This window comes from Stegostoma tigrinum, chromosome 2, assembly GCF_030684315.1.
Source record: "Stegostoma tigrinum isolate sSteTig4 chromosome 2, sSteTig4.hap1, whole genome shotgun sequence".
Classification (NCBI taxonomy): domain Eukaryota; kingdom Metazoa; phylum Chordata; class Chondrichthyes; order Orectolobiformes; family Stegostomatidae; genus Stegostoma; species Stegostoma tigrinum.
Window position 1 is genome coordinate 98,140 of NC_081355.1, and position 25,031 is coordinate 123,170.

The 25,031-nt window shown below is 41.2% G+C and overlaps 1 protein-coding gene across 17 annotated transcripts in view; it reads right to left on the reverse strand.

The window, feature by feature from the left end:
* The window catches only part of LOC125467601 (cadherin-18-like), a 588,086-nt gene that overhangs the window by 97,908 nt on the left and 465,147 nt on the right, over window positions 1-25,031 (reverse strand). For all 17 annotated transcript variants that reach the window (XM_059651834.1, XM_059651792.1, XM_059651801.1 and 14 more), the window contains one exon: window positions 2,129-2,248. In XM_059651834.1, the coding sequence (XP_059507817.1) occupies window positions 2,129-2,248 (120 nt within the window). The remainder of the gene's footprint in view (window positions 1-2,128; window positions 2,249-25,031) is intronic.

Consider the following 25,031-nt stretch of genomic DNA (forward strand, 5'->3'; position numbering starts at 1 on the left):
TACAGGGGAGATGTCAGAGATAGGTTCTTCACACAGAGAGCAGTGGGCACGTGGAATGTACTGCCAGCAGTGTTAGTGGAGTCAGATACTTTAGAAACTTTTAAGCAACTCTTGGATAGGCACATGGAGGATAGCAAAAGGTAGAGTGCGCAAGGTAGATTGCTGGGATAACAGGTAGCCACAAGGTCGTGGGCCAAAGGGCCTGTCCTGTGCTGTACTGTTCTACATTCTATGTTACATGTGTATCTCATCAAAGTCTATTGTAACCTTTGCCAAATCTCCTTTCATTATCCTTGCTACAAGGAGAGCACCATCTGCCAATTCTTCCTATCTAGCTCAATAGCGAAATACTACTCATCTGGAAGTGTCCTGGTAAAACTCTTCCACATCCTCTCAACCATTTTCACATCTTTCCTAAAACAAAGGTGCCCAGAACTGATTACATTATTCTAGTTGAGACCTAACCAGAGCTTTATCCGGATTTGACCTAAGTTTGCACTCAACGCCATTATTTGTGAAGCCCAGGAGCCAATATTCTTTTTTAACAAAGCATTCAGCATATCCTGCCACCTTTAAAGGTCAATGGAAAAGCAACCCCAGGACCCTCTCTCCCTGCTTAGAATTATGCTACTGTTTATGTCACCACTCCCCATTCGTTCTGGCACTCATCTGCCCATTTCGCTAGTTTCCACATACCCTATTGCAGGTGATTCATATCAACCTCACTGGGTAGCACTTTGGGCCACTTTGCAGGCAAGACATTGAGTTGTGAGGTGTGGAAACAGTTGATGTTATTAGCAAGTTCTTGTTAACCAATTTATTTTCTAGCTGATACTTCTCCGTGTGTGCTTTATCTTTCTATCTAGCTAGAAAGAAATGGATCCAGCAACAGGAAAAGGCTTTGGGAGTGTCCATGTCCTCAGATTACTGTTAGCAAAGTAATTGGTCAATCTGAAATCATACATTTCTACTGAAATGGGGTTTTCAAATTGCACAAACCCACAGGAACAAGATAGCTCTGTGAAATGATAGCAACTGGTGGCTAAATCATTGATGTCATTTAGCTCCTTAACTTTAAAATTATGTCGGATTCAAACAACATGTCCAGCGTGATGTATAGTGGAACTAGTGAGTTTTTTTTGGTCTATTGCTCTGACAGGACCTTTTCTCAAAGGCATCAGGTAACATCAGTCAACCATCTCAATGTAACTGACTTTTAATTGTTCATTAAAATGAGAAAAATGGGATCACTCAGCAAGTGTGCATCTCACTCACATCTCTCATTAATTGAACGCAGTATCACAGAGAATGATCATAACAACTGATCTGTTAATTTATGTTTCATTCAGCACATGTTGTACTGTCTGTTTAACTGTAGAAACTCTCCTGAAGTTCGCCCTGTCCAGTTAATCAGTTGTGACATCTCTCTGTGCGGTGGAGATGGAAGCCATGCAAAGGATTTGCAAACAAGTGTTAATGTTATTCACGGTTCAGTAGCAGCTTTCTCATATTTGAGGCAGAATATCTTGTATGTAAATCACCCTCCAAATCCAGAGTGATGCTCTCATTCAGTCCAGACGGAGCACCACACTGTTGGAGGGATCAGTGCATCCTTGAAGTGGCACCAGTCAGACAGTGCTATATTTTCAGCTGTGCCACCTTTCAGACAACATGTTAAATCATTATCACTCTCAGATGGATGCAAAAAATCCCACAAAGAGCAGGAGAGCTCTCCAAGATGTTCGGGTCAATAGTTATTCCTCAATCAACATCACAAAAACAGCTTATTTTGTCATTAACCATTGATGTTGTGGAGCTTGTTCTACACAAGGTCACTCTTGCACTTCTTACTTTGCAACAAAGCCTACACTTCAAAAGTGGCTGTGAAATGTTTTGGATAATCTGAAATATGAAAGGTGTTATATAAACATAAGTCTTCATTTTTCTGGAGGCTGGAAGTCTCAATAAGACTATAATACAGCAACTGAAAATGAAGGGCCATCCAATTTTGTGTTAAAAGCTACTTAACTGCTTCAGTTCAAGTCAGATTTGTATTCAGCACCTTCGCTTTTAACATTCTAACACACTGTGGAAAAACAGACATATCTAATAGGCATTGGAAACCTACCTGTGTTAGGATCCACAGAAAAGTACGGCTGTCCCTGCAGGATACTGTACACCACCCTGGCACTGTTTCCGTACGTTGGGTCATCAGCGTCCGTCGCTGTTATCTGAAGCACAGAAGTTCCTGTAAAAAGACAGAGAGGGAAAAAGGAACTCGCTGAAAACTTGTTGGGAAAATAAAACATTGGTACTGCACATTTCGAAGGACATACATTAAACAGGCAAGAGTTTGAACTTAAAACAGGCAATGGGCAGCACCGAGAGGAGCCTGCTGCAGAGACTGGAGTGCTGGCTAGAGCCACTGTGTGGCATCTGCAAATAGCTTCTTGACCTATTTTACCTGGTTTACAAAGTGGTCACACCACAGAATAAGACCAGGCAGGTGGAGACGGAATCAGTAATTACTAGGAATCTAGAAAGATCCCACAGTCGGTTCAGGAGCCCCCTAAATATATCTCATTAACTAAGTATTTTTTTCCATTCTGGACATTGGTGAGGGAAATGGTTCATCAGAGCAAAAGTCAAGCTTAAGTAATATTGGGTGGGAGTGGGGGTGGTGAGGTTTGGGAATGACAAAGGCAATAACAGTTAGTGGGCAAACAGGTATTTTTGGGCCAAAGATGTGACTCAAAAACATTTTGATGCTTGGTTCAAGGATGTTATGGGGAGGTAATAGCCAAGTCATATTATTGCTACATTGTTAAGATCCAGAGAGCCAGACAACATTCTAGGGACCTCGGCTTGAATCCCACCACAGCAAATGGTGGAATTTGAATTCACTAAAAACCTGGAATTAAGAATCTAATGATGTTTGTGAATCCATTGTCAATTGTCAGGAAAAACCCACCTAGATCACTAATGTTCTCTGAGGAAGGAAGCTGCCATCCTTACCTGGTCTGGGCTACATGTGACTCCAGACTCACAGCGATGTGGTTGACTCTCAACTGCCCTCTGGGCAATTAAGGATGGACAATAAATGCTGGCATAGTCAGTGACGTACTCATCTAATAAATGAGTAAAGATGTTTGAACGTGGCTACAGGACACTCCTTTTGAATGAATAAGAAGAGCCAGAGGTCAAGTTCTGTGTTAGCACCAATGACATTTGTAGGAAGCGGGATGACGTTGTAAATTCAGGGAGCTAGGCAAGAGACACAAAAGCAGGATGTCTGAAGCAGCAATACAGAATTTTTTCCATCATCACATATTGATGGGCATCAAAATAGGAAGACTAAGTGAATTAAAGCATGGAGCAGGAGGAAGTCTTTAGATTTCTGGGACATCAATTTTAGCGCAAGTGTGACATGTACAAGAAGGACAGGTTATAGTTTAAATAAAAAGAATGTGCTGATGAAACTCAGCAGATATGGCAGCGTCTGTGGGAAGAGAAATATAATCAGCATTTCAATTCTCATGTGACTCTTCTTCAGAAGAACTTCTTGAGCACTTTGTTTTTATTTCATAATTCCAGCATCTTCAGTATTTTATTTTTATTTAATTAATAGCTTAGCAGGGCTGGGTTAATATCCTTGCAGACAGATTTGCTCTTGCTGTTTGGGTAGAAGGTTTAAACTAATTTTTAAGGGGCTGGGAATCAAAGTTGGATTTCAGATAGAATACAACACAGCTGGTTAGGAGAAATATAAATGCTGTTAATGAAAGTTGGAAGTGGCAGAAACAAATCCTTTAATGAACCAGCATCAAATTACAGAATAACATTTTAAATACAGATTTAAAAAGTACTTCATCTAAATACAGGCAGCATTTTTAACAATATAAGTGCAGTGATGGTGCTCAAAGAAGCAAAAGAGCACAATTCAATTAGCATATTGCTGACATGGTTACAAGGTGACAAAGACTGGGAATTGAATATGAAAGGATATTTGTTATTCAGGAAGGATAGACAGAAATAAAAGTTCGGGAGTAATGCTAATATTAAAGGACATAATCAGTACATTAATAAGAGAGAATATCTGATCAGGAAACAAAAACACACATGAGCTAGTTTGGCTGGAGTTAAGAAGCAGCATGAAGCAGCAAACATTGATAAGAGCCAAATAGTAGGGGTAAAGAAGGGTACTGAATAAACCAAACATTCGATGTGTATGAAGCAAGGGGAATACAGTAATCATGAGACAATTTCAACTGACATTCAGATTGGGTAAATCTAATGAATACCAATGTTATGAACAATGAATTTCTGCTCCATGTTGAGACAATTTTCCAGAGTAATATGTTCGTGGACTCGCCACAATGCAGAAGAGGCCATTTAGCCCATCAAGTCAGCAGGAACCCTCCAAACAGCGAACTCCCCCAACCGGCCTTCTATCCTTTCCCTGTAACCCCACATTTATCATGACCAATCAGTAACTAACAGGACGAAAACAGAGCACCTAATAGAAACCCACGTAAACATGGGGAGAGTGTGCAAACTCCACACAGCCACCAAAGGCTGCAATCAAATCTGGATCCTTGGCATTGTAAGGTAGCAGTACTAAGCACTGTGCCACCATGCCATCCATGTTGAGAGACAACTGGGGTTTCAGGTTATTTTAGATTGAGTATTACATCATGAAAGAGTGCTGAGTTATAATCGTATTGTAAAAGGAATCTTCAGGTAATAAAGGCCACAGTTAGAATTTACCATTAAGTTTGAAAAATATGATTTTCTATTTAAAACTGGGATCTTAAGACAAAACTAGAGCAATTATGAAGGTATGAGGAGGAAGTTGGCTGTGATGGATTACAAATCATATTAAACTATCAGATGGTAGGTAATGGCTTGTATTTAAAGCATTAATTATTAATTTCCCAATGACATATGTCTTTTAAGAACAAAAATACTCAAGAAGAAGAGCTGATACAGCTATGCCAAACTAGGGAAGTGAAAGATGGTATTAGATCAAAGCAAGAGGCTTATAAATTTTCCAAAAGAAAGTTATGAGCCTCAAGATTAGACAAATTATAGAATGTGGCAAAGGTGGACCAAGAAATTTGTGAAGCAAAAGAGCATAAACTATGATTTCCATTTCCTAATCACATCAAGGGATATGGCGTCAGTGGTGCTGAAGAAGATCATCAAGCATGATCTCCAATGGTGTTACAGGATTGAGGGGCTGAATGGCATACTCCTGCTCCTTTGTGCCTTTTGTGCCTATTGTAGTATGGAAAGTACAATAGATTTCACTTTTTGAAAACTCTGCTCTGATTTCAGGGAAAATAATTTTCATGTTTCATATTTACTGAGACAGTATTGGGTCCTCCAGGTTAACATCTCCATAAGCCAGGAACCATTAGAATGAACTTTCTATTTGCAATGAGCTGAACTGCATCAATATGAAAGACAGTGGTAGAGTTTCAACAAGTCTCTCTCTGCATAATCAACATAATACAACGTATAATCGAACAATAATCAGTTATAAACCTCAGGCAACCACAAAGGTGACTGGCATGAAAAATTGAGTTTAAAGCTATTGTCATTCTGAACACAAGGTTTATTTTGTTAAAAACATATAGATACATATAGGTTCCTGCAAGGCAAGGATAGGTCATTCTCCCCTTCGAGTCTGCTCTGCCATTTAATATAATCATGGCTGATCATCCAACTCAGTCTCCAGTGTCCACTTTTTAACCAAACCTTTTGATCCCCGTACCCCCAGGAACTAATTCCTTCTTGGATCTTTTAAACTCCAGATTTGCTGCACTAACTCAGTTAAAGATGTAACACTGAAGTTCCATGTTTTCAAAGGATGGTGATACATTCGCTTTCCAGGCAGGTAGAAGCAAAGCTTAGAGTCAGTCCTGTTCAAGTTGAGAATGAACCAGCAGCACGAACCTCATGGATTCAGGTGAGTGCATCATAGACTGAGCATCAAATGAGGAAAGTACTTGACCCCATCTATGTCATCTACTTAAATCTGACAACCACTGAACATAAGAACATAAGAACGAGGAGCAGGAGTAGGCCATTCAGCTCTTCGAGCCAGCTCCGCCATTTAATAAGATCATGGCTGATCTTTTCGTGGACACAGATCCACTGACCTGCGTTCTCACTGTATCCCTTAATTCTTTTATTGTTCAAAAAAAATCTATCTTAGCTTTAAAAATCTTTACTGAAGCAGCGTCAACTACTTCACTCGGAAGGAATTCCATAGATTAACAACCTTCTGAGTGAAGAAGTTCCTTCTCAATTCAGTCCTAAATCTGCTCCCTCTGATCTTGAGGCTATGCCCTCTTTCCCCAGCTTCACCTGCCAGTTGGAACATCCTCTCTACTTCTTTCTTATCTATTCCCTGCATAATTTTATATGTTTCTATAAGATCGCCCCTCAATCTTCTGAATTCCAATGAATATAATCCCAATCTACTCAGTCTCTCCTCATAAGCCAACTCCCTCAACTCCAGAATCAACTTAGTGAACCTCCTCTGCACCCCCTCCAGTGCCTGTACATCCTTCCTCATTGTAAGGAACACAAAACATCACACAGTACTCTAGGTGTGGCCTCACCAGCACCTTGTACAGCTACAACGTAGCCTCTCTGCTTTTAAACTCAATCCCTTTAGCAATGAAGGACAAAATTACATTTGCCTTCCTAATTACTTGTTGTCCCTGCAGACCAACCTTCTGTGATTCATGGACAAGGACACCCAGGTCCCTCTGCAGAGCAGCATGCTGCAACTTTTTACCATTCAGGTAATAATCCCTTTTACTATTACTCCCTCCAAAAGAATCACTTCACATTTATTTACACTGTATTCCATCTGCCAGACTTTTGCCCGTTCACTCAATGTATCTACGTTCCTCTACAAAATTTCACAGTCCTCTGCACACTTTGCTCTGCCACTCATCTTAGTATCATCTGCAAACTTTGACACCCTACACGTGGTCCCCAACTCCAAATCATCTATATAAATTGAAAATAATTGCAGTCCCAAAACCGAGGCACAACACTAGTCACTGAACCAAGAGAAAGATGAAGTCCAGGACCTGAAGATTTCTGAAGGGCTTTGAGATGAATTAGTCATTGATAAACACTATGTATCAAAATAATCACAGATGGTGGATTGGTCTGAAGAGATTGTCTATCTGTTTGCCATCCACTGATTTCACAAAAGTAAAAGAATAGTGACAGCCTGTAAACTAGTCTAAATCAAAACACCCATTTCCTCACTTTTCCTCCAGTGGCTCAATGTCAATGTTGCGATTTGTAATGTGCTTATGATGTGATTGGTATGTGAGTCATCCACATTATTTCATCTTCATCTTAGAACAGGAATTCTTCCATTGGGTGGGGAGGGCTAAAATTGGACTGTCTCTGGCAGACACTTCCAAATATTCTGTCAATCCAGTTTAGGTGCTCCAGGGAAGTTGCCCACAAATTACAGCGTCAGCTCAGATTTCCATGCAGCAGGAAATCCTCATACACGCTGTGGGTATTTTATCCCAGTCGCAAACCATTTCCACTCCCCCTCCCATTCTCTTGATGACATGTCCATCATGGGCCTCCTGCACTGCCACAATGATGCCACCCGAAGGTTGCAGGAACAGCAACTCATATTCCGCCTGGGAACCCTGCAGCCATATGGTATCAATGTGGACTTCACCAGTTTCAAAATCTCCCCTTCCCCCACTGCATCCCTAAACCAGCCCAGTTCATCCCCTCCCCCCACTGCACCACACAACCAGCCCAGCTCTTCCCCCCCACCCACTGCATCCCAAAACCAGTCCAACCTGTCTCTGCCTCCCTAACCGGTTCTTCCTCTCACCCATCCCTTCCTCCCACCCCAAGCCGCACCCCCAGCTACCTACTAACCTCATCCCACCTCCTTGACCTGTCCGTCTTCCCTGGACTGACCTATCCCCTCCCTACCTCCCCACCTACACCCTCTCCACCTATCTTCTTTACTCTCCATCTTCGGTCCGCCTCCCCCTCTCTCCCTATTTATTCCAGTTCCCTCCCCCCATCCCCCTCTCTGATGAAGGGTCTAGGCCCGAAACGTCAGCTTTTGTGCTCCTGAGATGCTGCTTGGCCTGCTGTGTTCATCCAGCCTCACATGAATGACAACTGGCTAGCTTACATTTCACCATTGATTACAAGCAATATAATTGAAGCATAAAATAAATGTACAATTATTGGTAAGGGGAGCCAAGAGCAAAATTTTCTAATTGTTGAGGACTGAAGTAAAAAGAATAATAAGCAGAAGATGAATGTAACAGATTGGAAGAAAGGCAGAGAAACTTTGAACTGTGACCTTTTGAAATTCTCGGCAGGGTTGTTTCAGGAGTAAAGTGTCTGCAAGAGTTTCAGGACCCTGGAGCAACATTGTGATGCTGTCATTGAGCTGCACATCACTCAGCACAAAGAGAGCAGTGGGGGAGGGGCGACTTGCTAGATGTCAGTTGAAGCCTGGATGTCATTATTTGTTGCTCATAAATGTCCTTTTAAATAGTTACGCAAGATAGGTGGCTGTAATCAAGAATTTGACTCATCACCACTTTATTAAACCCCCATCTCATGGGACCCACACCTCAGGAGGGACATACTGGCCCTGGAGCATGTCCAGCGGAGATTCACACGGATGATCCCTGGAATGGTAGGTTTAACGTACGATGAATGGCTAAGGATCCTGGGATTGTATTCATTAAAGTTTAGAAGGTTGAGGGGAGATCGAATAGAAACTTACAAGATAATGCATGGCTTAGAAAGGGTGGGTGCTAGGAAGTTGTTTCCGTTAGGCGGGGAGACTAGGATTCATGGGCACAGCCTTAGAATTAGAGGGGGTAAATTTAAAATGGAAATGAGGAGGCATTTCTTCAGCCAGAGAGTGGTGGGCCTGTGGAATTCATTGCCACGGAGCGCAGTGGACGCCGGGAGGTTAGATGCCTTCAAGGCAGAGATCGATAAATTCTTGATCTCAGAAGGAATCGAGGGCTACGGGGAGAGTGCAGAGAAGTGGAGTTGAAATGCCCATCAGCCATGATTTAAATGGCTGAGTGGACTCAATGGGCTGAATGGCCTTACTTCCACTCCTTCGTCTTATGGTCTTATGGTCTTAAGGACAAATAAATGTGCCTCTCAAGATGATGTCTGCATCCTACAAATAAATGAACAATGAACTTTCACTTTAGAATGAACATGGTTCATGATCATGACAATGGGATCTGTTCACTTTAAATATCTCTTTTCAGTTTGATGCGCCATTACATCAAAACCAGGGTGTAAATGACTCTCTGCGTTTGAAGTGATTAAACTTCATCACAGGTTAATGATATTCTCAATAAAATTCATTTACTTCTGTTAAAAAAAATCCATTATTCAGATTTTCCCTTTCCCTTCCTCTGTAATTCGAATCAAATGTACATTGGGAAAGCAAGTCTGAAACTTTGGCATCACAGCCAGCCAATGCCAAAGCACCAAAAGATGATATAAATACAGGTGCAGCTTCTTCTCGGTGTCACAAACATAGCAGTGTGCAAGCCTTCAGTGAGACTCTTCCATATAATTTACGCTTCATTTTGTGTGAAGTACATCTTTAATGCCAAGCTTAAAAAAATCAAAGATTTTGTTGTGAAGTAACACACGCTTCACCTGTGCTCTAAAAATTTCAAAGATTTACTGGCCAGAAGTTTCACGGCAAAGACATTTCTCTGGTTGTTGGAATGGGATTCTGGTCCATAATGTGCTGTTGTGCTGTGTGAATTGAATGGCACAGCTCTGGTGAGCTCAACAGGTTCTTGCGTTCTTCGCGAATCAAGGAAATGGGCAGTGAACAGGAATGTGCAGTTGAGGAGGCCAAAGATCAGACATAAACAAACTAAACAATGTTGTAGATTTGAGGGACAACATAGCTGCCTCTGTTACTCACATTTTTATGTTCAGTTGCACAATATAACTGCAATGTAAAATGACTCAGTTAAACATGTTGTCACTCCTGGAATAAGACAGAAATAGCAGGTGGTCAAATCAAGGCAGGAAATACCCTGAATGAAAAGGTCCTGGGGAGTGTTGCTGAACAAAGGGACCCTGGAGCGCAGGTTCCTAGTTCCTTGAAGGTGGAGTCGCAGTTAGACAGGATAGTGTAGAAGACATTTGGTAGTGATAATGGGAACTGCAGATGCTGGAGAATCCAAGATAACAAAGTGTGAAGCTGGATGAACACAGCAGGTCAAGCAGCATCTATGCTTGACTTTATTAATCAGCGCATTGAATACAGGAATTGGGAGGTCATGTTGCAGCTATACAGGACATTGGTTTGGCCATTTTTGGAGTAATGCATGTAATTCTGGTCTACCTCCTTTTGGAGGAATGCTGTGAAACTAGAAAGACTGCAGAAAGGTTTACGAGGATGTTGCCAGAGTCGGAGGGTTTGAGCGATAGAGAGAAGCTGAATAGCCTGGGGCAATTATCTCTGGAGTGTCAGAGGCTGAGGGGGTGACCTTTAGAGGTTTATAAAGTCAGGAAGGGCATGGATAGGGTAAATATGTTTTCCTTGGAATGGGGGGTGTCCAAAACTAGAGGCATAGTGAGAAGGGAAAGACACAAAAGGGACCCAAGGGGCAATGTTTCATGCAGAGAGGGTGGTGTGTGTATAGAATGAGCTGCCAGAGGAAGTGGTGGAGTCTAGTATGATTACAACATTCAAAAGGCATCTGGAAGAGTTTACAAATAGAAATGGCATACAAGAATAAGCGCTAAATGCTGCAAATGGGATGAGATTTATTGAGGATATGTGGTTGGCATGGACAAGTGAGAGCGAAGGGTCTGTTTCCGTGCTGTATAGCTCTGTGATTCATAAGCCTGTAGCTGACAGTAGTTAAGAGTTCCTGCTTCTACAGCAATATTCATAATCATAGTTATGGGCTTCTCTTCAACAAAATTAACTCTAAATAACAATAGGGATATTTAGCACACAACTGACATTCAGTTTAATTCCTGAAGAGTTAGTGAGAGGTAAAGCTGTTACAATAATGCTTTAGCTAACCTGGTTAAGGAAGGTTAACAAATCAACAGTGAGTGGAACCGTGGCAGTAAAATGCCCTAATTATGTTTATGTATATATGTGGAGTGGTATTTGGATTAATCTCATAAGGAGTAAGCTTTGTGCTTTCTCTTTAACTTTACATTACTAGAGGATTTGTACTGCAGGTAGAATAATAACATAGTTACAACGGTACATTCCAGGTTGTTTTCGGTTTTAATCTGTCAGGGTGCAACTGTAGTTAACTATTAGTTTATATTCCCCTCCGGCCTGCTTCACCATTCAATAGGATAACAGATTAACATTCCTCACATCCATTTTTTTGCTGTTTACTTATTATCCTTAATACCCCGACTGATCAATAATCTATCCATCTCAGTCTTAAATATACACAAGGGCTCTGCCCCTGTCCCATTCTGTGACAAGGAGTTCCAAACATTCACAATCCTCTGAGAGAAGAAATTCCTCCTCATTACAATCTGAAACTGGTGCCCTTTTTTCTGAGATGATGCTCTCTGGTCCTAGCCTCTCCTATAGGAGGAATATTCTCACCATTTACTTTGTCAAGTCCCTTACAAATCCTGTATGTTTCAATAAGATCACCTCTCATTCTTCTAAACTCTCATGAGCACAGTCCTAACTTGTTTAACCTTTGATCATAAAATAATCTTTGTACCAGATATCAGCCGAGTAAACTTCCTCTGAACTGCTACCATTGAAATAACGTATTTTCTTAAATAAGGGACCAAAATGTCACCCCTTGAAATAAGAGTTAACATTTCATTAGCTTTGAGACAACAAAAACTGCAGACGCTGGAGTCAGATTCAAGACAGTGTGGAGCTGGAGGAACGTAGCAGGTTAGGCAGCATCAGCAGAACAGGAAAGTCAATGTTTTCACTCCTGTTCCTCTGATGCTGCCTGACCTGCTGCATTCCTCCAGCTCCACACTGTATTTCATTAGCTTTTGTGATTATCTACTGTACCTATATGCTAGCTTTCTGCATTTTGTATACAAGTAACCCTCAAGTCTCTTGGCATTGCAGCCTTCTGCAGTTTTCCTCCATTTAAATTACGCTGTTCTTTTGTTATCCCTTCCAAATGAATAATTTTGCACTTTCCCACATTACATTTCATTTGCCAACATTTTTCCCACTTCCTTACCCTATCAATATCTCTGTAAATAGTTTGTAACCCTCTTGAAGCTTGCCTTTTCATATATTTTTGTATCATCTGCAAATCTGGCTGCAGTACATTCACTACCTCCCCTCCAATAATTAATATATATTGTAATCAGTTGCTGTGTTACGTCTGATCCCTGTGGAATCTCACTGGTCACAGGCCACCAACCTTATCCCCACTCACTGCTTTCTGTAATAAGGGTGCAGAAATGATTTACGAGCATGTTGCCAGGGTTGGAGGGTTTGATTCCTAGGGTGAGGCTGGATAGGCTGGAACTTATTTTCCCTGGATTGTCAGAGGCTGAGGGGTGACCTTACAGAGGTTTATAAAATTGTGAGGGGCATGGATAGGGTGAATAGGCAAGGTATTTTCCCTGGAGTGGGGGAGTCCAAAACTAGAGGGAATAGGTTTAAGGTGAGGGGGAAAGATTTAAAACGGATAGAAGGGGCAGCGTCTTCACACAGAAGGTCGTGCGCACATGGAACAAGCTGCCAGAAGAAGTGGTAGAGATGAGTACAATTGCAACATTCTAAAGGCATTTGGACAGATACATGGATAGGAAAGGCCAAAGGAATACAAAAGTTTAGAGGCCAAGCATAGGCAAGTGGGACTAGATCAGATTCGGAAGCTTTGTTAACATGTACGAGTTTGACCGAAGGGTGTGTTTCTATGTTGTATGACTCTATGTCCAATAGCCAATTCTCTATCCATGCCAATACGCTATGTCCAAAACCATAGGCCCTTATCCTAAGACTTAACTTTCTGTGTGGTACTTTGTTGTATGCCTTTTGGAAGTCTAAATACTAGACATCCACTGTTTCTCCTCTGGTTGAGACTTCCTCGAAAAACTCAAATAAATTAGACAGACATTGTTTCCCTTTCATGAAGCCATGCCTAATCTGCTTGATGACAATAAAAAAAGGATGACCGTGCCATGCTATTTGGCTTGTCAAATTTAAATTGCTTTACAATTATTGGAAATGTATTGCATGCCCACACATCAAAACAATATGTCCAATTCATTGATGGGCAATTGCCATGATTTTGATGGAAGACGTTGGAAAGAAGTGGTGATTGGTTCTATGGAGAGATCAAGGATACAAGAAATAGGAGCAAAAGGCTATTTGGCCTATCAAGCCTCCTCCACTTTTCAATACAATCATGGCTGATCTTGGGCATCATGCCACTTCACCATGTGCTCCCTGAATCCCTTGTTCCTGAAGAGCGGAAAAGTCTGTCTATTCTAGCTCCACAAATAAATTCAATAATGGAAACTCAGTAACTCTCCATGGGAGAGAATTCCATAGATTCATAAACCTCTGCGTGGAGAAATTTCTTCTCATCTTAGTCCAAATGATTGGTCCTTTATCCTTATACTGTGCCCATACTTTAAATTCTGTGACCAATCTCCCTGTGAAATCTCTTCAGAGTTTTATTTGCCTCTGTGAGATCTTCTATTTTTCCAAATGTACAGAGAATACAACATCAATTTTCTCAGCTTCTCATCGTTGGAAAACACTCATCACAGAGACTCAGTTAAGGAATCTGTACTGCACCACCTCCAATGCAAATCTATCCTTTTCAAATTGTGGAAACCAAAACTGCACACTGTCCTGTGGATTTAGCTCACCAATATCTTGCACAAATTTAGCAACACTTCTTTATTTCGGTGCTCTAATCGCCTTGCACCAAAACCAATGACCTTCATCTGTCCCTTCATGCCTGCCAGCAGAGGAAGCTGTAGCCTTGTCAGCATTCTCAGGCCTTTAAGTATTGTGCTGCGGTCAGATGGCATTGCTAATCACAGCACAGTTACACAAGGTGTCTCCATGTGTCAATAAAGACAGGAATAGCCTGTCGTCATTACCATAATGAACACATCACTGAGCTTTGTAACAGAACCAACTGTCACGCTGATTTCAGACACATCCTTCAGCTCATCTACACTAACAGAGACGTACCTCTGGGTTTTCAGGGTCTCAGAATGAAATAAAATAACATTATTTCCAGCCTCATTATTAAGGGATAAGTAGGGAAGTGTGTTAATGCCGGTGGATAGCAGATATCAGCTGTGATGCTTACCGACATTGCCATACATTTGAAACTCGCCTGCATGGCTCCAAGTCTTTCTGACTTACTGATGTATATTGTGTAAATAGTGAATAAATGTTTCTGTTCAGTTATGTGAGGACAAACTCATCTCTCTCTCTCTCCATAATCTCAGCTTGATCTCACAATTAACAGTTTACGTAATTAACAATTGCCAGTGAAACAAAACAAAGGAAGAAATTCATTTGAGCCAATCTCACGTTGTAATCACACCAAGTCATTAATAAAATTCCAAATAGCCGTGTTCTGCATTATACCTAATTAGCAAACACCTCTGCAGATTGTTAACACAGCCATGTTGAGGACTTTCTCTCTCTCTCATCAGGTACATGATATTGTATCTTGACAACACATCAGCACATTCTGTTCAGGGGTTTTCGGGTAGAATAGAACAGCAAACCCTGTCTGTGCAGCAGGTATAACATCAGAAACACTGAAATTATTCTGTCAGCACTTAGTCTGTGCAATATATGGATTATTAGAATTAAAAAGTGATATTTTCAAAAAGCTCATGGTTAGTTGGGAACAATAACACATCAGCAAACATGACTGATTAGGAAATTTGTTCTGCTTAAAGATTATGATAATAAAGTGATGAGTTTTTAATCTCCTTCCACTGCCCACACAAAGCCTCATTGAAACTTGTATTTTTTTGTCAGATATTAAACAGACTCCCAGGGCTTTGTGGTGCAGTGGTAGTGTCCTTTCCTCTGGGCCAGAAAGTCAGGTTCAATTCCCACCAGTCATACTGGGTATGCAATTATATGTCCAAACAGGCGGCCTAGAGAGCAATTAAATAAGAATCTTAAGCCTGCAGAGTGAAAAACATCTTTTTCCCAGTATAATCCCTCTTCTTAACCTTTCCATCCTCAGCTCAAACAGGCTGAAGGAACTCATGGGCATCTTTCTAGTGAAGATAATTTTAATTTCCGAGAAAATTCCAATTGACAGTAGGATCAGCAGGGACAGACTCTTGATACAAAGGAGGGAGAAGGAGGCAATAGTAATATGGGACTGTGAGACTTAGAGTGAAAGAGTTTTATGGGTTTTCACAGGACATCTATTTCTCCAACAGACTCATAATTATGTCTTAATGTTGAAGCTGCAATGATATTTCTAAGGATCACAGGCTCAGCTGTTTATCACCTTATATTAACAACTGGACAAGCATTATTCATTGGCATCTATTGTCTATGACTGCATATGTCTTACTACTACTATACAGGGCCAGGCCACACCGGGGATATTGTGTGCAATTCTGATCTCCTCAACTGAAGAAGGCAGGTAGCTGCCCAGGGACGAGTGCAAACAAGGTTTACCAGATTGATTCCTGGATGGCAGGACTGAAGTATGAGGAGAAATCGCATTGGTTAGAATTATATTCACCAGAGTTTAGAAGATGAAAGGGGAAGCTAATGGAAACCGTAAAATCCTAAGACGAGTGGATAGCGTTAACAAATTAATGAATCCAGAACAACGGATCATAGTGTAACAATATGGGGTAAGCTGTTGAAGCCTGAGATGAGGAGAAATGTCTTCACCAGAGAGTGTTGAACCTGTGGAATTCACTACCAAAGAAAGCAGTTGAAGCTAAAACATTGAATGTTTTCCAGAAGGAGTTAGACATAGAGCTAAAGGGATCACATGGTATGGGGAGAAAGCAGGAACAGGGAACTGATTTGGAACATCAGCAATGATCATATTAAATGGTGGAGCAGACTTGAAGGGCTGAATGGCCTTTTTGAAAAAATCATTCATGGCACATCAGCGTCGATGGCTGGTCAGCATTTACTGCCAAGCTCTCATGGTCTTCGAGAAGGTGATGTTTAACTGCCTTCTTGAACCATGGCAGCCCATGTTCGGTACGTAGACACACAATGCCCTTAGTGGGGGAATTAACCAAGGTCTTTCAGGGAAGGAAGACTGCTGTCTTCACCTGGTCTGGCTTTCGTCCTCTTGCTGTAGTTTTTAATGGGTCTATGAGTGAGTGCACTCAAGATTCATGATATTGTGCTGAATACTTCAGCTCAGACACAAAATGTTACTTGAAAGCACATTACCCATCAGCTGATACTACAGGAGATGCAATGCTCAAGCTGAGGGTGGAAATGTACATAACCCGGGCATCACTCTGAGGGTGTTGTTCATACTTGCAATGAGTGCTGAGTGAGGGATGAATCAGACAACACACACACTAAGTAGTTCCATACATAAAACTACTTACTGCTGCAATGATAATTATCAAGTCATCATTTCAAGTGAAGCTGCTGTGTAATGAAAGCTAATCAAGTTCATTCCTCCAACAAAACTGACTCTACTTTCTCGACAGCAGCGACAAAGTGATGTAATTGAGAAGAAATGGCTTTCTGATCTTCACACAAGCACCACCCCTTGCGTAGGGGGAACAGGTTTAATGCAGAGGGTGTGGCTGGAAGACTGGACAGTCAATGATAATATTGCATCACCTCCTATCGGGAAGACCCAGCTTGTTAAGACCCAGCTGGGTGTTTTAGTAACCAGTGGTGGACCCTCAGACAATTCCTGACACTGATCTAACCTTGGTGCTGAAACTTTGACAGCTCCACGTTGCAGGAGGGATCACAGGGAGGCATGGTAGGTACTCGGTGCCAACCGGCCCACCAGGGACCCAGGATCAGTAATGGCGCTGAGGCCTCACATGAGTTGGGGGCAAGATCGGGATCATAGCACACAGGAAAACTTGGGTTTTGGAGGGAGAGGAGTTGTCACGGGGAAAAATGTTGGAGGTGAGCTGACTGGAGTGTATCTTAATAAAGAGCTTTTTGTTATTCATTCATGGGATGAGGGCATCTCTGGCTAGGCCAGTGTTTATTACCAATCCCTAATTGCCCAGAGGGCTGTTATGAGTCAACCACATTGCTGTGGGTCTGGAGTCACATATAGGCTAGGCATCCTAAAACTAGTTCTGATATTCAAATACGAGCTGTCAATTTGTGTCAGCTGCTGTCAGTGTGTCGAACTGTTGTCATTGCTCTGAACATCAGTTGTCTGTGGGTCTGAAAGAGTTAATGCTGTGGAGTGCATTAGAACACCATCTGGTATGATGATGTCACATGTACTTGGGCAGGTGAACAGACTTGGATCTGGAAAGTAGGGCCTAACATTGAGGTCTCCCTTACAATCTTGCCGACAATGTCTACCATGCCAATGTATCTTTAACTCAATTGCTAACACACAGGACTCTCCATCTTGTATAAACCAAGAACCTCTACTTGTCAGACTACCTGGGGGATCTCCTCAAAAATATGAGATCAACTGGTCTTCTAGATCCTTAACAGGGAAGAGGATGGTGATAGATGACTCCTTCACAAAGATGAGTTGTGGAGATGATCCATTATATATCATTTGGAACTTCACATATTATAAGCTAGAACTCTTCTTCAGATTCCAGCCTTCGTAACTGAATTATTAGACCTCAACTATTTATACAATTAGCAACACTGCAGAAAGGCACATGTTTATGCTATATTGGAGGACAGTGATCTCAAGTTATAATTTCTCAATGTCTTTATGTTATAACAACAGTGACCATTTTTTCATGTGCAAGGAGCGACTTTCTTTAGTTGTCCCTCCCATTCGCTTGAACAGGGAACTATTGGATGATCCCTGTGAACATTCACTCCCATTGCACATTTTAAACAGAAATTAAGTTGAAGAAGAGTTCAGCCGTGAAAAGAAACTTGTTAATTGTTCGATGGAAACAAGTTTCCCTACTTTGCAAGCTCATAATTCTGGCAGAGATAAAGGGTGAGAGAAAAGGGGTGAGTGAAGGAAAGATGCTACAAGATTAATAAGCCAAAGAAGGAGACATTAGTTCTGATGAACAAAGCCATTAACGGAGATAGATTTTAAGGGATATATGCAAGTAAAAGAGAGGAGGAGAACTTATTCCAGAGTTTACAACATTGGCAGCTGAAGGCATGGCCACCAGAAGGTTAGTGTGATTTAGGCTCCTAAGATGCTGCTTGGCCTGCTGTGTTCATCCAGCTTCATACTTTGTTTTCTCTATTTCCCTACAATCTTGGTGCTATATAAAGGGAAAGTATTGTTGATGTTCTTTCTCAAAAGATAATTAATTGTCTGCCATGCCCCCTTCCATCAAGTTAAAATGTCAAACATCAGGAATATGCTGCAATTTTGCTAACTACCACTCAGTGACAGTTCTTGGTGTCTATATCTCGACTTCAAGAAATGACAAGTTGTTCAGTTGCAGAATACATCAAAGGTAAACTGTCCGTTTTTATCCCACTTTATTGCAATCCTCATAATCTGTTTGCTAAGATTCCCACCGTAACAGAGAGACCCTGTGCATGTCTGAGATCCCTCCTGACCCAATGGACTCACCTTCTTCCATTACCCCACAATCACAGTGTACTGAACACCAGACCAAATGTAAAATGCATCACTGAAAAACAATTTGCAGGCTGCCGCTACCTGATTTGCAACAGGTGGTGACATTGAAACACAACTCCAATGAGCAGGAATGCCAGATTTGATGGTGCTCCAGATGTTCTAAAGTCATATTGGGGCTGCGATTAGAGGAGCCAAGCTCAAGGATACAATGAGTATGAGACTTCAGTAATGCCTGCTGCAAGAATGGACTGTACAAAGGGCAGGTCTCAGTGATCTGGAACTTATTGAAACAAACAAATCAAAATCACTACAGTGCGGAAACAGGCCATTTGGCCCATGGTGTCTGTCCTAAGCCTCCAAAGAGCTTTCCATCCAGACCCCTATTGTTTCCCCATAGTCTCACATTTCCAACAGCCAATCCACCCAACCTGGCCATCTTTGGACTGTGAGAGGAAACTGGAACACCCGGAGGAAACCCATGCAGACAGTCACTCGAGGGTGGAATCAAACCCAGGTCCCTGGCACTCTGAGGCAGCAGTGCTAACCACTGAGCCACCAGACCATCCAAGAGTGAATCAAAACATAGATCTCAATCATCACAGCCCATCTACCCCATCGATTCCTCCTGTCACATCCACACCAATTCATGTTATCTCTATTTCTCCACTTATCTCCATGATCTGACATAGACTGCAGGTCAAGCTATATCCTTCTATCCAACCCCCTTTCCCTCTGTAACCACTATTGCAACTTAGTGCTAACTTATGCTGACCAATGACCCCCACCCATCAGTCTTATACCTGCCATACCAACTCATCCCATATGCACAATGGGCAAACCTCAGGAAGCCATGCTGAAATTAAACAAAATGAAGGTCTAAGTTTCTGTTGATCACTTCAATGTTTATGAAAATAAACTTTCATTGATAAAAACACTTCTAACACATTTTAATTTTCTTCAGGCATTCAGTCCCTTCTGTACACAATCACTGCATTCAAACAGCTAATCACTAATGAAAACATACATTTATATTCAGTATGGAGCATCAAAGTCATGGAGTTGTCAACTAAATTGTTGACTTAGTCACTTCTAGCCTCATAACAATATTTTGCAGAGTCAGACTTGTGACATTAATAACGATAACGCTCCTATGTCAACAGACAGTTGAATGAAATTGCAATCTCTGATTTTGCTCCCAACTGCCGTGTTTTCTTTTCAAAAATACATGGAGCTTGAGGATGTAAAAGTCTTGACAGCTTGAGAGTTCAAACGACACATGTTTAAAGCACGTGCATGTCTACTTTTAACATCATAAAGGGTATCTGATTCAGATATAGATATAGAACATTACAGCGCAGTACAGGCCCTTCGGCCCTCAATGTTGTGCCGACCTGTCATACTGATCTCAAGCCCATCTAACCTACACTATTCCATGTATGTCCATATGCTTCCTTGCAAAAGAGTAAAACAAAGAACTGTAGATGCTGAAACAAATGCAGAAAGTGCTGGAGAAACTCAGCAGGTGTTTCAGCATCTGTGGAGAGCGAAACAGAGTTAACATGTTGAGTCCAATGGCCCTTCTTTAGAACTATAAGCAGTTAGGAGAAAGTGGTATGTATACAGATGAATGGGGGTGGGCATTGCAAGGAATAAATAGCTAGATAGAGATAGTGCCGTGAGAGAGAGAAAAAAAGGCATTAGCAGACAAAGGAATTGTTGATAGTAAACTAGGGAAGAAGAAAAGCATTTCCACTCCCTCTCCCATTCTTTAGATGACATGTCCATCATGGGCCTCCTGCAGTGCCACAATGATGCCACCCGAAGGTTGCAGGAACAGCAACTCATATTCCGCTTGGGAACCCTGCAGCCCAATGGTATCAATGTGGACTTCACCAGTTTCAAAATCTCCCCTTCCCCTACCGCATCCCTAAACCAGCCCAGTTCGTCCCCTCCCCCCACTGCACCACACAACCAGCCCAGCTCTTCCCCTCCACGCACTGCATCCCAAAACCAGTCCAACCTGTCTCTGCCTCCCTAACCTGTTCTTCCTCTCACCCATCCCTTCCTCCCACCCCAAGCCGCACCCCCAGCTACCTACTAACCTCATCCCACCTCCTTGACCTGTCCGTCTTCCCTGGACTGACCTATCCCCTCCCTACCTCCCCACCTATACTCTCTCCACCTATCTTCTTTACTCTCCATCTTCGGTCCGCCTCCCCCTCTCTCCTTATTTATTCCAGAACCCTCACCCCATCCCCCTCTCTGATGAAGGGTCTAGGCCCGAAACGTCAGCTTTTGTGCTCCTGAGATGCTGTTGGACCTGCTGTGTTCATCCAGCCTTACATTTTATTATCTAAGAAGAAAAGCTCGATAGGTGATCATGGGGGTGTGAGGCATTGAAAATGGGTTTAGTGTGCTGTAATTAATCCATTTTATGACAAAACCTGAACAAGGAAGGTGATGTATATTTCCGAAATTGCTTAACTTAATGTTGAGTTCTGAAAGCTGAGTTTACCTGATTGAAAGATAAGGTCTCATTCCTCCAATCTCTGTGCATGGAACATCAAAATGACTGTGCATCTTAAAAGGAATGTTGATTGACAGCACAGAGTATTAAAATAAGAAGTTATGGCAAACATGTATAAGATAAGGATTTAGTTTCAAAACAGAGTATTCCATCCTGTTTCGGATATCACACACTTCAGAAGAATGTCAAGACACAAAAGGAGACAACAGAAATGTTTCTAGCAATGAAGATGTTGAGTGACATGGAGACAGTGGAGACGTCAGGAATGTTTTCCTTGGAGAAAAGGGGATTGAGCAGAGATTCAGTGGGGGATAGAAAATCACAGAGCCTGTACAGAATAGATAAGGAGGAGTTGGTGGAAGGACCAAGAAGCAGTGGCACAGTTTTTAGACAGTTGGCAAAGGGAGCAATGGTGAAATTATAGAAAATGGTTTTTCACAGTGAATGGTTAGGGTCTGAAATGCACTGCCTGAGAGTTTGCTGGAGGCAAGTCCAATTGTGGCCTTTGAAAAGAAATTGCATCAATATCAAGAAAAACAACTTCAGGCTGTGGGGAAAAGGAAGGGGAGTGGCATTAGTAAAGTTGTTCCTTCAGAGAGTCAAAACAGATACGACAGACCAAAAAGCCAACTTCTGTTCTGTAACAATTCCATAATTTGATGAATCAAACAATGAAACAACAGCAAGAAGCTGGATGCCCTAGCCTGTTCCATTGATCTGTATTTTAAACAATTCAGTCACTAACTTGAGCTGATGAGCTTTTCTCTTCTGCCTGGTTATTACCACTCAACCTTAAAGGTTTAACAGATATGAGATTGCAGGGCTGAACTAAATGAATTCTGTTCATGTTTGAGAATTTTTCAAAGCTTTAGGATGCAGATTCACACTAAAAAAGGAACAACAATATTTTAAGTAAGCATCAACTAGTTGTGAATTATTGGAAACAAATATAAACTGAGTCCATCAGGCAAGAAAGGTTCTTTTATTACTGATAACGTTCAGTAAGCATCTGATTTGTTTTGTGATTTTAATATGCACAATGTGTCAACATTTACAAACGCAGAATTCATCATGGTCCAAAATGATTTATGGTGAGCAGCAAGGGCAAGATGAAAACTGCAATCCTAGGAGATGTGATGCAAATAAAATAAAGGAGAACAATACATTCATATGGAAATTTTCATGATCTCAACCGTAGAGACACTTTTCTGAAAAGGGAACGACCACAGCCAATCTAGGCACAGAAAGCAACTACAAACAACACCAGAACAATGCCAAATTATCCATATTTATCATGTTGACTAAGGGACAGATATTGGCTAAATTACTAGGAGAACTCTCCGTTCTTCATTGAAATCATGTTGTAGGATTTTGTACAGCCACCTGTGAGGACAGATGGGGCACTGATTAATGTCTCAGCCAATAGATGGCACTTTTGAGAGTACATCACTCCTTCAGTATTGCTTTGGAGCATCCACTTACACTTCCGTACAGATGTCTTGCAGTGTAACTTGAACCTATACCTTTCAAAAGTACAGAAAACTGAATGATGGCTGACAATGGTGAGGAACCTCTTCCTAAAGGAAAAATGAAAGTGTTAACTGAACTACTGTATGACTCTATTTACACTGATGTTGCTCACCAATCATGGTGGGAATTCCTAATGGATCATCAGATTCATCAGACTGACCTGCGTTTCTCTCTCTCTCTCCTTTCTTGCAAATTGATGTAATGCTTGTCAAATTCCATTCTGAAGAAACTACCAGATTGGCAGCTTTCTCATTCAGTTCTTTATTGTATGAGTTTTCAGATCCTAAGACATTGTCAGATTTCAGAACCTTAACTTTCTCTAATACTTTAATTATGCTCATATTAAATTCCTTTGTTTCCTCAAACTTTTAGCCTCCAGATTACTGTCTATTTCTGGAATGAAACATGAGTCCTCCGCTGTAAAAAGCAGTGCAATATATTTAATCCACTGAAGTTCATTTGCCATGATTATTTTTTCTATTTATGCTTCAAAGGAACCAACATTAACTTTAGCACCTCTCTTATTTTTTTTATGTACTTATGGGACCTCTTCCTGTCTGTTTCTTGCAGTTTTGGCTAATTTTCTGTCATTGTAGTATTTTCCGTTTTATTGGTCAGTCTTTGCTACACTTCCAATTCAGATTTGTTATTGTGTTTTTGGACTGTTAAGAGCTTCTCCTTATAATCTAAAACAATTTATATAATCTTTAATTCCTGAGTGAGCCACTCTTTAAATGAAATGTATTTTTGTTGAATATTTTGAATTATTTGTTTAAATATTTCCGATTATTTACTTCCAGCCAAGCCTTTCAGTCTATTTACCCAAATAACATCAGTCCATTCTCCTTTCACATGTAACTGTCTGTGTAAAGGTTTAAGCTTCTTGTTTAAATGGGTTGGAGAATCAGTTTCAAGTATGTAGGTAGGTTAAGTAAGTAGGCAAAAAAGGCAGATGATTTGTAATGCAAGGAAATGTGAAGATACTTACTTCAGCAGGAAAAATGAAAACCATAACGCTGTTTAAGTGGAGAGTGGCTGCAAGGCAGGAAGTGGTGATGTTGTCACATCCAGTTTATTCATGATTTGACTGAATGGTGGAACAGGTGGCTCGTGGCATACCACACGTGGCCTACTTACACTTTGATTCTTTTAAAAATATTTTTGCGTTCGAAATGTTTAGATTTAAAACATGTGGAATTATCCACCTTACAGACCGTTGCCATATTTTCACAAACGAAGTCCCATTCCTATATAGCACATTGTGCAGAAAGTCAATGTCCAAGCTGTGAGTTACATGTTGAATGTATAAACACAAACAGCACGCTGCAGACGCATAAATCAAATCTCAAAACAACTGCATACTTCTGATTTACAAATACTAAAAAACATTGTACATACCTTCTCTTTCTGAAAATTACAACCAAATTTCAGCTACATACTTTTCGATCGGAATGTGTCTCTTAGAATTTACGTTATGTTTGCATAAAAAGGTGCTACTCAATATGAGAAATTAATCACAAACAGCACTGTTGGGATACAGCAGGTCAAAATTATTCTGCTTTCTAATATGAGGCTACTGTTGGATGAGAAATGCTTTGTTGAAGGCTGAAGCACAATGCAGAACAATGAGATTCCTCCCTGAGGGGACTATGTGGGATCACTGCTTTAAATAAGAAAATCCACATGTTGCCTATTTTATTAATGTTCTCATTTATTTGGTATTTTTTGAGATTCTTTGATCATTTATGTATGTCATTTTAAAGGAGATACAGCACCTATGAAAGCTATAATGAGATCAGAATTAGAAATATTGTGGAACTGGGAGGAGGAAAGACTGGAAGCCAAAAGGATATAGACAGGTTAGTTGATGGTACACAGATAGCAGACAAAATGTAACGCTGTGAATGCCGATTTATTTTTGCAGAAAGAATGCAGAGGGAAAATATAAATAAAATTACTCAAAGGGTGGCACGGGGGCTCAGTGGTTAGCACCGCTGCCTCACAGCACCAGGGACCTGGGTTCGATTCCAGCCTCAGTTGACTGTCTGTGTGGAGTTTGCACATTCTCCCCGTGTCTGCGTGGGCTCCCCCAGGGTGCTCCAGTTTCCTCCCACAGTCCAAAGACGTGCAGGCTAGGTGGATCGGTCATGCTAAATTGCCCATAGTGTTCAGGGATATGTACTTCAGGTGAA